Source organism: Hevea brasiliensis, chromosome 13 (genome assembly GCF_030052815.1).
Source record: "Hevea brasiliensis isolate MT/VB/25A 57/8 chromosome 13, ASM3005281v1, whole genome shotgun sequence".
Taxonomy (NCBI): domain Eukaryota; kingdom Viridiplantae; phylum Streptophyta; class Magnoliopsida; order Malpighiales; family Euphorbiaceae; genus Hevea; species Hevea brasiliensis.
This window is the reverse complement of record NC_079505.1, coordinates 13,387,347-13,401,442: the sequence shown is the minus strand read 5'-3', so window position 1 is coordinate 13,401,442 and position 14,096 is coordinate 13,387,347. Positions and strand designations below refer to the sequence as shown.

Below are 14,096 nucleotides of genomic sequence, written 5' to 3'. Positions count from 1 at the left end.
TAGTGAAGAAAAAGGCATATATACATCATGGAAAAGTTTATCCATGCATAAACATCAATTGCTCAACGTGAAAATCAAAGACATAGGAACCCTAAAACTCGAGAACCTTTCGGTACTCTCTCGAAAAACAAAAATAAAAGGCCATAATAATGTGAAAGATGCAGAAAAAAAAAATTAGGAGTGAGGCTGGCAGCAGCAAAGAAAGCCTCAGAAAACAGATCCTCTAGTCCACTAGGTAACCAATGGAAAAATATTCAAGGTGACAGATTAAGAACATAAAGCCATAAGCATCACATGAATGAGACTGCATCAATAATGAGCATAATATTTGGTGTCCGCAAACTGTGGACAAGTAATTGGTCAAAAGTACATTTTCTACGAGAGAGAGAGAGAGAGAGAGAGAGAGAGAGAGAGGTGCTGTGATCAAATCTTTGCCCTAAATAGTTCTGCAAAGTAATTATCAGCAGAGCAATTCAGTTCTTGCCTCAAATCATGTGTCCTCAATAAATTAATGGTTAAATTAGTACAACAAAAAGACATTCCACAGATCTACTTTTTAAGTACATTTTTCTGGCATGCAAAGTTAAAAAAATGCTTCTTATTTCTGCTCACTTCAGTAGTTCTATGGTGAGATGTACCTGAAAATAAAGCAGCTATCTCCCTTGGATTCAGAAGGCTATACATTATATTGCAGTTATAAATTTTACCTTTTCACAAATATAGAACGGGAAAAAATCTAGCTGTTTCTGCAGACCATCACTACCACCAATTAACGGGGTACAGCAACAGGAGCACCATGTTCAAATGGCTGGTTTGGTGGTACACCAACCTCACCACCAACACCAGCAACATGCCGGCGCTGTCTCTCACGAAGATAAAGGACTGTAAGGAGACAGACAAAAAGGGTCAGTATTGTCGCATTTCCTTCCTCCATGATTACATTCTCCACCCATGCTTCAATTTTTGGATAGACTCCAGGCAATGAATCAATCAAGTTGACCTAAAGATAAAACACAACCATCCCTGGATCAGTTGAGAATAGAGCATAATATTTACAAGACAATGCAAATAAGTCTTGAACCAATTTAGCTAGACTAGAGTCAGCCATATAAATCTTTTTGCTCCAATTTCTCCTATTAGGGCACTCCCTTCATGATTCATGTTCCCTGGATGAGATTGTATTATTTTAATCATGCCATAAACCTACCACAAGCCTCCTTGAAGCATTTAAGCACGGCACAGAATGAGACAACAACATGATTACATGCACGTGTTAAGGTGGATGAGTGGCCATACTAGATTAGATAAAATCCGTAATGAGAGTATTAGAGAAAAGGTAAGAATGGTGCCAATTGAAGATAAGTTGAGAGAAGGGAGATTGAGGTGGTTTGGTCATGTGAAACGTAGACATACAGAGGCTCCAGTTAGACAAGTAGAGCACATTAAGTTAGATGATAGAAAGAAAAAAAGAGATAGACCTAAATTGACTTGGAGGTGAGTAGTACAACATGACCTAAAAGCATTACACATTTCTGAGGATTTAAACCAAAATCACTTAGAGTAGAGAAAGCAAATCCATATAGCTGACCCCAAATTTTTGGGATAAAGGCTTAGTTGAGTTGGATTGAGTATTCATTCAAATTAAACTGAACCGCAGAAAGGACAGCACAAAAAAAAAAAACCTCGCTAAAATATCAAAAATTTCCAGCTCATAAATAATTTTAATGTTGGTAATTTCTGCAGGACTAGGAGGGGAAAAAAAGACCATGAATTAACTGTAGTGTCCTGCTACTATTTTGCACACATAGAACCAGAATGAATGGATGAGCCAATCTGAGATCGGTACAGTAAACAAAGTGGAGTTTTAAGTTTTTACTATATTAAATTGACAGCACTAATCCTTAAACCGAACTTGATATAGATTTTTTTACAGGAAAATAGGTCAATGATTGAAACTTAAAATTCCAACTTACAGGTTTCAGGTTTGATAATTGGAATGGATGGACATTTATGGAATTGGGAAACTTTTTAATTTGAAAATGAAGAAAATGAATTTATCTGGGTTTGTCCCCATACATTAGGCCTTGTCTCGATTCTGTGATTACACATGCAATAGCATCAATCTTCATCCCCAAACTTTTCATAAATCTTTAACTGATCCTTCCAGTTACAATTTACCATAATGAGAACAAAATTCAAGAAAAAAAGAAAAAATAAATAAAACATTTAATTGCCAGAAGTATTGCTCTACAAGTATGTTGCACTATCATTAAGATACATAAATTGGCAGGTTCTATATCCATCAGGTGTGCCTCAATACATCAATCTTCATCCCTAAACTTTTCATAGATCTTTAACTGATCCTTCCACTTATAATTTACCATAATGAGAACAAAATTCAAGAAGAAAAGTGTTAGGTAGTAGCCCTAACAGTAGATATTCCAGAGAAGAAAATAGAAGAAATAATAGAATAGAAGAGAGAGAGAGAGAGAGAGAGAGAGACAGAAAGAAGAGAATTTTAGAGAGAAGATAGAGAATATTATTGATCAGAATTCAGAATGCCTAATACAGGTCTTTCAACTCCCTTTTATAATAGATTAACCTCCAATTCCCTAATAACTGCTCTTAACAACCAACAGCTCTCACTACTCATAATTTCCCTCCAAAACAATTAATAACTACTCAACAGACCTAACAAACTTTCCTTCTACAATTCTAATATGCTCTACTAGCCCAATTACATATTCTTTTCCTTATTTCTATATTTTCTCCTTCTCTATGTAACAAAAAGGAAAGAAAAATAAAACATTTAATTGCCGGAAGTATTGCTCTACAAGTATGTTTCTCTGTCATTAAGATACATAAATTGGCAGGTTTGGCAGGTTCTCTATCCATCAGGTGTACCTCAATACACAAATCATGATATGACAAGAAAAAATGTAAAAACAATGCAATGTATGGAGGACAGATAGAAGCTACTTGAATAGTTTTTAGTCAATTTGAATCCAATGCAAATAAGGAAGAAATAATAATCCATTGGAGATGTACGCTAAGTGCAAGAACAATATGAAGCAAGTACAAAATATGCGGACCAAGTGAGGTGGAGGTTTAAATGCATGAACCCAATGAACTAAAAAAAAAAAAAACCCGAAGTTATTTAATGCAAATTAATTATCTGAAAGGCATTTTCTCCGATTATGTAGTTCTAATTTTATTGCTATTAATTTTCTGCAATGAGAAATCCCATAGGGAAATAACAACCCAAAATTTCTTACAATTTTCCACAAAAGGCACTAATTCAATCAGTTATCACGGAACTTTAACTCATCAAGCTAAAGATCAGCATAATACCCATTCTTAATTTCTGTCAGGCTGAATATTCACAATAAGATTTTGGGAAGCTCGGATTATTAACATGTTCCACAGTTTTACAACAATTTAAACATCTAAGGAGGAAAGTAAGAAATTAATAGGGGAATGGTGGAAGAAGAAAAAAAAAAGGTGTTGAACTGACATGCATTTGCAGGCATTTTGATGCATTTAATAGAAGTCCACCGCCTAATTTTCATACTGACACTTAAAATGACAAGGGTGTAAAATAGTGAAAGAAACTCACCAGGAAACTGTCTGCATAGTTCCTTCGTATCCACAAGCTTGTGAGGGCCAGTGTAACAGGCAACTTTGCTGCAGGATCGATCTCTTGGGCTTGATCATAGTAACGCTTAGCGAGATGGAGATCAAATGGAAGTCCTTGACCATGCTCATGCATGTATCCAAGGTTGAACATAGCTTGTGCATTTGATTGAGATTTGGCATGCATGTAAGCCTCTGCAGCTCGTTCATAGTCCCTCTCTGTACCCTGAGAGGAAGAAGAAAAAGAAAAAAGAAAAGAACCTAAAAATTAAAATAGAATGGATGACTCAAACTTTATAGATCCTAAAATAGCGATTGAAGGATTTTTAAAGTCAGACTAGAGAAACATACCCGACCATAATAATATGCATCACCAATCAGCAAAGCAGCATGTTCATTACCCTGCTCAGAAGCTTGCCACCAAAAAGAATGTGCCCGCTGATGCCTTTCTGCATCTGTACAAAATCCAGATTCTCCCATGCACATGCTACGCTCCCCATATTTGTCAAGAATCCATGCAGCATTACTCTGGGCAATCTCATAGCCCAGTTCAGCCATCCTTGAATACAGTAGGAATGCCTTGCCTACATCACCTTTTAGGTAAGATTCCAGTGCCCATCTAGATAAGGTACTCCAAGGACCCCGTTCTGCAACCAGTTTATATAATGCAGAAGCCTGGAATGAAGAAAAGATCAGCCGTAAATGGATCTCATACATAATAATACCGCCTGCAGCATTTGCTGGAAGATGCATCCTTAAAACATAAACATAATTAATTTAGCAATTCCCATTTTTTTTACTTCAGGTCAACTCAGAATGGGCACACATGGATTTTTTTTTTTTTTTTACCATTATTAGGTTCCAAAATGAATGCTTAGACATTCCAAAGAGCTTAAGAAATAGAAAATCAATGGCATACTCATATTGGCAGAGATATCAAGGTCAAACTAATCTCATCCTATGTTGAGGAGAGGATTAGTTTTGAGAATAGTTACAAGTATCTCCATATTACCAGGCGCCTGAAAGTCCTAAACAGCTACTTACCTAGACTATACAACTAAGATGTATGATGCAGAACTGCCAGACATTTAGGATCTAATTAGCATTAGTCAAATTCAAACAGATCCGAAAACTGACCAGAAAACTACATACAATTTTCTCCTCTCTCTCCCCTACTTCTTTCCCTCTACTGCTACTCACTTTTCCTCTGCAGCTCAGTACCTTTCACAAATGCAACAATCTCCTACCAGTTTAATGAGGTCAAGCTTTCATTTGGTATATTCATTGGTCACAAGAATATAAGTTGAATAAATATTACACAAGCATATAAATTATAACAGGAAGCAAAAGTGAAAGATAAACAACTGGATTTACCATAATGAGATCCTTCTTGAGTCCCACACCCGTATGGAACATCTTTGCTAGCTGGTAAAATGCCTTTGGTTGACCTGCATTAGCAGCCACTATAAAATATTTGCAAGCCAGCTTCACATCTCTCTTTACCCCAATCCCTTTAAGATACATTACTCCGAGATTGTAGTGCCCGCCAGCCTCTTCATTGTCAGCAGCTTTCTCAAAGTATTCTTTTGCCTGCAATAGAACGAATTGATTTGTGACAAGTTATCAGAAATTAGCCATTAAAAAAAAAGGCCAACATGAAACAGTATATATTGGAAACAACCAAAAAATATCCACAACATGCACCTAGCCTTAACAAGCTCACAATGAGATAATATAATGGCAACAATAAAATGGTTTAGACAACTCACCCAGGCCTTTGTACCGATTGTATAAGAATGCAAGTATACAATGTGCTAAAAGTTCTCATAAATTAATAGATCATGCTTCAAGCCAAAAGTTTTTTTCAAGCATCCTAGTGGAATGATATAATTGCACCGTAATCAGCTGAAACTTTACAGACAGGAGAGACAAATGATAAAATTTGACAGGGACCCCCAAAGAGAGTTGATGAATTTCATTCCTTCCTTGCAAAATTTATCTAAGGGGATCCTCCAATTTCTCCACTATCAATATGATTAAAAATAAGAAACAAATTTCTAGAAGGTCACTTATTCATCACTTAACTGCTTAGAGTGCCATTGTGTTAGATCCAACCAACAATAACATGTAAAGCTCGATTCATGTATGTGCTCAAAATAAAAATGAGCTTACTTTGGTGTAGTTCTTCTTTTCCACTCCATAACCTTTCACATACAAATACCCCATGCCATTATAAGCTGAGTACAGTTGCTGCTTTGATGCAAGTGTCAGCCATTCAAGTGCTTTAGTATAATTCCTTTCAACTCCAGCTCCTCTTGCATATATCTCACCAAGGAGTTCCATTGACCTGGGCTCTCCCTTCTTTACTGCCTTTAAGAACCATGCCAATGCCTTTGCATGATCACGCCTCATCCCTCTCAATCCAAAGTAGTAAAAGAGCCCAATTTTGTACATGGCTGCAGCATTACCCTTTTGGGCCTGATATTCCAAAATCTGGAAGTCTTCATCCTCCTCCCCTCGCGACTTCCTCAGAGCCTCCTTGTTCTCCTCAGCTCCATTGTGGATTCTAACCGGTTCAATCACAGGTGAATCCTTTGAGATCAAAAAACTATTCACAGCTACTTCAGCTAACTCAGCATACAATTTAACTGCTTTATCATACATCTGAAACAAAACAATAACATAAACCAATCATCAAACTATAGGGGGAGTAAAAAAAAAGGAATAACAGCATGAATAACCACAATATCCCATGAAGAACTAAAATTGATTAAGCAAGTTTCAGCACTATCAAACCTAATTGAATCGCTCACTCTGTTACTGAAGGGACTTATCAAAATTATAATATAATTGTCCAAGAAATTCACAGTTCACCATTAAAATATTCTAAAAATTAAAGCTGAAATCACTCACATCTTGGCGCGAGTACGTATATGCCAGAGCCATCTTGGATTGCATATTACCTCCTTCAGCCGCAAAATGATGATATAGAAACGCCTTCGCCTTATTCCGCTCCCTCATCTGCCCTAGCCCGTACAGAAATCCCAAAACTGACTGAGCGTGTGGATTCCCAGCCACAGCTGCCGCCTCTATCTCCGCTGAAGCCTCCTCCATCATCCTCACCTCCCCGCCGCTCACTGCTCCCAGCATCTTCTGAACAGTGGAGTAATACTCCGCCATCACCGGGTCCTCCGTGTTATCAGGAGTAGAGGAATCAGGCTCAAAAATTGGGCGCCAGGAGCCAGGGTCGAGCTCGTGCTCGGGCTTGGAATCGGAGTCTCCGAACTCGTCCCACTCTGGTGGAGAGTCGGGGGAGGAATCCCCATCGGATTCACCGGAGGTGGGAGCATCTTTGAGATCATCTTGCGAGAGAACGAGAACGAAAGGGCGAGCGAGGAGAGAGAGAGGGAGGAGAGAGAAAATGAGGAGGGAGAGAGTGAGTCTGCAACTCGTCAAACGACGCATATTCCTGCCGTTGTTGAAGGAGAAAGATCGGTTCCTGACCTGTTTGGGTGTGTGTGCTTTTGATGTTTGTTCGAAGAAGGGGTAATTATGGGATTTTATATTTAATTTTTCAATTTTTGCTTTGCCACGTCAATTTGTGTCATTGGGCCAATGATTTCTTGCCACGCTAGAGTTTGTGTTGCAATACAAACTATGTAACATTTTTATAGGAATTGGCCATGCTAAAGGTTAATAAAAATTTTAATATGTAAATATTTTTAATTTATGTATTTTTTTAAGTTTAGTGTACGAAAATAAAATAATATTTTAAATTTATTATTAATTATTTCATATTTATTACTTTCATGATAACTAAATTTTTAATTTCTTAAATTTTTTAATAAAATATAAAAAATATTTATTAATTAAAAATATAAAATAATTTAAAATTAATCAAATTACACGATAATTTTCATCACTTTATATTTTTTAATATATTAAAGGAATATAATATATTTAAATATTATATTTATTTAGTAATATTAGTATTATTTAAAAAAATAATATTAATAATAAAAGCAGTCAAAAAAATTATATATATATATATATATGAAATAAATATATTTAAATATTGTAACTTATCCGACTACTTATTGTGACATTAAAAGAATAATCATTCAATATAACTAGAAAATTAATATCTTATACATAGTTTAAAGTAATTAAATAACTAATTAATAAAAAAATAAAATTTAATGAAATTAATTAAATTGTATTTTATAAACAAATTGCCTTATGGCATATATATTTAAAGATGCATAAATTTTTCTAAACATTAATAAGAACAACATAACATGATTAATTTTTACCAATGTAATAATATTAATTATTTATTAATTGTATTATAACAAATATTAGAAAATAATGCAAATTAAATATTGATATGAATTTTTAGCTTAACATAAATATGAAATGAAATATTAAAAAAAATTTAAGAATATTAAATGAGAAATTTATAAAAATATAATAATTAGATAAATATTAATGAAATATATATATATAATATAATATTTTCAATTACTTAATCATAAAAATTGAGATAATAATAATAATAATAAAGATAATTAAAAGAAAAATAATAAGAAAATTAAATAAAAAATAATAATAATCGGCAAGTGAAAGGGGTAGCAAAGTGTGAAGAAAGAAAGGATGAGTGACCAGAACTTTGAATGACCATTCCCGGCGATTCCGGCATCGGAATGATGCGTTTTCAGTGGCGTTAGACTCCTGGCATTGGAGGCTTCAATTTGAGACCAACCATGCTTGTTTTGGTGGCTAGAGGAGAGAGAACGGAGGAGAGAGAAAGTGGGTCTCTCTAAGTCTTTCCTATCAAATGTTGGACGATTCGAGACGGCCAATGAAGTCAGCGCATTGATCGAAATGGGACTAACCTTGTTCTGATCAAACACCGTTTGGAAAAAGCAATAATCGGACGGTCTAGATCGCTTGCTAAATTTTTAAATTTTTTTTATTATTATAAATTTAAAATAATTATATGATAATTATTAATAATTTGTGGACATTGTTCAAATGCGATTGGATCGACGATAACTCACAAGCATTCGAGAACGAGTTTTTTGGCCCATCTGAGCGTTTGATGGGCTGTTCCGAAAGGTGGTTGTGTTTACAATGGTTTTTAATATTTTCAAACATTCTGAACGCTTTTCAGATAAAAGAATTTGCAAAGGTAGTCCCTAACTCAAGTTATATAATCTTTGTCTTGATTAAGCTATCTAGTTAAATCTGTAAAATATTTTTGGTTGAGTAAAATTAAGTAAACTGAATTTGATTAATACAAGGATGAGGTAGAGGACCTCAAAGAATATTTTTATAATTTTTTAAAGGCTGAAAATAATTATTTAGACATAGAGGAGTTAAAGATCCGAGCTAGAGTTTTAATAATTTAGACTTAGATTAGGTTCTTTAGGCCCCGAATGGGCATGTTATGTTGTTGTTGTGGGCCTCAGGCCCTGTATGTAACTTTTTGTCGAGTTTTTTCACATGTGGTCAGGTCCTGTTATAAGGAAGATTTTACTAAAATTTCGGCAAGACCTTAGGATATATTCTTGCTTCTGTAAATTAAATTCATTGGTTAATTATGTTAGTATTTTGATAGAGATTAATGTAACTGTATAGGTGATCAGGCCGACCATCTTCTCCCTTTAGCCATACCAGCTGCAGTCTAGTCAACCAATCTATGAGTTAGATATTAATTATTTTTATAATTTTAATATAATTTATAGTTTTAGCATGCTTATGCATTTTATAAATATAATTACATATTTAGTTAAATAAATTAGAAGTATTTTATTGTTGCGTATTTATTGGGTAAATTTAAATAACTTTCCCTGAACTTATATGGTTGTAACACTACAGTCCTTAAACTTTAAAACGTAACATAAAACCCCCTAAACTTTCAAATTTTGCACAGCAAAATCTCTATAACTTTCAATTACTGATTTTTCAGTTAAAAACTGATGTGAACAGCTCCCGCATGACTTTTAGTCAACATTTTTCTCTCCTCTCTTATTTAAATTGTAAAATTATTCTCTCTGCATCTAAAAAATTATTCTGTTTACAGTGAGAAAAATGATTCAATTTACACATAACTTGAGAGAGAAAAAATAAATATTGACTAAACTCTGCACTATAACTGTTCAGGTCAGTGTCTAACTAAAAAACCGACAATTATATGTTAGAGAGATTTTACTGTACAAAATTTGAAAGTTGAAGGGGTTTTATGTCACATTTTTAAGTTGAGGGACTATAATGCTATACTAGATAAGTTCAAAGACGATTGTCAAAATTTATCTCATATTTATTTGTTGATAATGATTTGCGTTTACCGCCTTAAGAATAATTTAGAGCTTTATGTGTGTTACGTATGGTATATGATGGATATGGATTGGACGAGTAGCCACGGCTTGAGCTAGTCTCACTGGAACCTTGTCTTTATGAATATGGAAAGTCAGGGTAAGGTATAGCTTTGAGTTGATCTCGCTGGCTCCCATATTGGATTTAAGTAAAAGTCCAACTTAAGTTGAGCTCGCTAATGGAATTTGGATTGAGAGAGCTGTATAGAAGATCGACTCTCATATTTATAGGTTGATGTGATACATTGGACGTGTGAGTAATTCTAAATTATTTTCTAGTGCGAATATTGGATTATATGTGATAGATGTACATTTCATGATAGGTTTGCACTAGTTTTACGTAGTTATAGAAATTGCATCTACAATCAATATATAAACTTTTTAAGTCTAATACTCATTTCTGTTCAAATATTTTTCTCAGATAGCAGAACAAGCAAGTTTATTTTCAGTTATAACCTATATTTTTTTTTTCTCCACAGGTTGTAGTGTTTCTTAGTTAGTAGTTTCATAGTTTTTATTTATTAATCTATTTATTTATTTGTTTAATTATAGAACTCTGTTTGTGACATTAGTGTACATGTATTGTATCTGTTAATGAAAATTAAATGGTTTATTCGGGTTAATTTGAGCTCCCATTGTTACAGATTTTTAATAATTATGGGTTTGAGTTAGTCCAAATAAATTATAATATTTTATTTTATTTTATTTTGTTGCATATTCAGCCTTAAATATGGTGTGATCATAGGTTTGAGAACAATAAAACTTACTAAGAGTTTCAAGAGTTTTATGCTGACCTAAATCTTAATGCCTGTTCGATCTATAGAGTTGGGTCATAACATTTTAACATTATTAAAAATATTAAATATGTTATTTTACGTGAAAATTTTTATTTTTTTAGTTAAATTAATAAAGTTTTCACAATTAATTATTAAAAAAATCATTTTATAAAAATTTAATAAATTAAATTATAAAATTTCATTAAATTATTTTATTTTTTGTAATAAAATAATTTCACTTTATTTTAAACCTAATTCGGCTACCAGAGCAGTGGCCACTGCTGGCCTCCTAATTTCGCCATTGGTTTAGAGGATTCCATAATGAACTGAGCCAAGCACTAACTGTTGATTTCATTAAGATAAAATCTAATGGTTATTAGAAAATGTCAGGGATACCGTTTTGTAGTCGCAATTGTGAGAGATATATATTTTAAAATTATATATAAATATACATAATAAATAAATAAATATTTTATGATAAACATATGTGAAATTATAAATTATTTTTACAAACGAAATTTACAAATATAGTGAAAAAAAAACTATAAGTTAAATAAATTGGATCAATTTTAATTCGATATTCTTTTTGATCAATTTGATAGTAAATAAAATAATTTTATTATAAATATATTTTTAATGATAAATAATTAATTTATTTAATATTATTATTAAAATTATTGTTGAGAAAAATATTTTATTAAATGTATTAATTAAAAATATTAAAAATTAATTAAAAATTAATCAATGAGTCTTATGTATAATCTTCATATATGTAAATTTCAAGTTTGGATCACCTTATAGTTGATTATATTTAAAAATTAATAAATTTTTATTTGTTTTGCTTAAAATAATTTGTATATCGAAAATATTTTTTATAAAAAAACTTTTTAAAAAAATATTTTTTATGAAAATATTTTTTATTATTTGATTGTAATATTAAATAAATAATATGTATATTTCAATAAAATTATCAAAATTTGAAAAATAAAAAATAACTTTATTTTTTTAAATGACTTAGTTTTCATTTTGTAGTTTTCGTTTTGATTATAAAAATATTTTTCATTAACTTATTTTTCTAAATATTCTAAACACTAAAATGATAATAGATATAGGAGAATGAAGTTTAATTTAATTTCTAAATTTGATAATTACAGATAATTAAATTCGAAATCATAAAATTAAGTAATTTATTTCATGAATTTAATAAAATTGGTAAATATAACTCAAATTATACCACATGTGTCAAAAGCAAGCTTGAAAATAAACTATTAATAATGAATTATATTATTACTCTTATATTAATTAATTTTTAGTCTTTATAAATTTTCTAAAAGTAATAAATATCTATATATTTTTAATAATTTAAAAAGTTTACTCAAATATTTTTTTTTTAAAATATACTGTTGTTTGAATTATTAAATATTTGCTAAGATTAATTTAAATTTTGAGATGAGAATAACAGTGAATTAATGGTAAATTTTATTTTATTTTTTAATTAAATTTTATTTTTTATCATTTAAAAAAAAAAGAAATGTGACACTTATCATAGAAATTGTAATGCTTTAGTAGTTATCTTTTATATTAAGTATTTAATTTTTGTTTATTTTCTTTTCAATTTTTTTTTATTATTACTACCTCAATTTTCATAATTAAATATTTATTTTATGTAATAATTGTTTGTAAATCTAAAGGCATCCATAATTAAATTTTTTATTTAAGATTTATTTTTTGAAAAATAACAACAATATTACTAATTAAGTAATTAATTAGTCTAGTATTAAAAATATAAAGCAGTTAGTAATACATTTAAATGTTATTTTATTTTTATATATTAAAATTTAAAAATATAAATTAAAATTATTTATATATTAAAATTATTATTAATCACATACAAAAACACTCTAGTTAGTTACTTTCCTATGCATTGAATTGTTATTGGTTCTTCAATATTTTTCGAACGAGTACAATTACAATCACTCTAGTTAGTTACTTTCCCTTTTTATAAGAAACTGTATTTTAGTTCTAGCATTATGTTTTCATGTTGTATATGCACATTGACGTTAATGAATCTGTTTTATTGCTACATCGTTATGAAGGAGTAAAGTAACTCCTATGCATTGAGTATAACAAACAGAATGGCTAAGAAATTACCCTCATTAGAGGGTCAGCAATTCGTTAGCATGAAGAATTAGCTGCTTTCTTTGTAGATAATTTCAGGTGAAGTTGTTTGATAGCTATCTTCCATTTGGTCTCAATATTTAACATCTTTGAAGTGTTTCTACAAGCTCAAACACAATGCTGAACCCTTCATTAGTGTATTTCCTATTTCAAAATCATGAAAATCTGATGTCATTAGAGGAACCACCTATAAAGCCACCTAGTATGCATTTCATATATATTGTTGGCCCTATATTTTGAAAAACATATTAGTTAGTATATATAATTTGATTCTGTTAACTCTTTAGTTTCTCCTATTATCTTTTTAATAGCTAAACTACTCTGACTCTCTCTCATTTATTTGTCTCTTCACATATTTCTTTCACTTTGCATCCACATCTTTTTTCCCCTCATTCTCTCTCTATTTTTCATTTTTTGATATAAATTGATACAATTGTATGTGTAAAAAGGTTAGTTAATTACCCTAAATCTCTAAGTAATCAAGGTAATAATCTAGGAAACTTATTTTTCAATAGAAAAAAAATACAAAAATGATGTCCAGAAAATTAAATAAATATGTTTGAATAATTTAAAAATGTAAATCTGTATTTAGTTTCTATACAACAAAATTTTCATTTTCATTTAGGAATATTTTTTCAAAATATTGTATTTGCAAAATATAAGAACTAACTAATTAGTTTCACTGAAATAGAGAGACTAAGTAGTAGTATTATTTTTAAAATACAAGAACTAATTAGTTAATTTTACTAAAATAGAAGGGAAAATTGTAAAAAAAAAAACCCAACCTTTGCCCATTTTTGCAATTTTACCACATCATTTTTTTCTACAATTTCACCCCAACCTTTGGCACCCGATTTAGTTCTACCTTAATGTCAAAATTAGTGGTTAAACTTAACATCAACGCCATGTCATCATGTTTAATAAGCATTATAATATCTAATGAGCCACTAAATCTGTCTCTAAGTTATCCTAATATTCCTTAAATTGAAAAAAAAAATGTAGGATCCTTAACTTAAAATCAATTTTGCCCTTTGGCTCATTCTTCTTCTGCTTGTTCTTGCTCATCATGCATACCCATTCAAGCTCAAGCTCAGGGAAGCATCTCTCAACCAAAGCCTGATCCGCCAACCAA

General features: G+C 31.1%; 1 protein-coding gene across 1 annotated transcript; it reads right to left on the bottom strand.

Annotated features, from left to right (window-relative positions):
• Positions 1-477: 477 nt before the first annotated feature.
• Positions 478-7,163, bottom strand: LOC110648748 (ERAD-associated E3 ubiquitin-protein ligase component HRD3A). The gene is made up of 6 exons (XM_021803085.2): positions 6,547-7,163; positions 5,806-6,297; positions 5,008-5,223; positions 3,985-4,308; positions 3,617-3,859; positions 478-1,000 (listed from the first exon to the last, which is right to left on the bottom strand). The coding sequence occupies exons 1-6, from the start codon at positions 7,096-7,098 to the stop codon at positions 770-772; spliced, it is 2,058 nt and encodes a 685-aa protein (XP_021658777.2). The 5' UTR covers positions 7,099-7,163; the 3' UTR covers positions 478-769.
• Between the last annotated feature and the right edge of the window lie 6,933 nt (positions 7,164-14,096).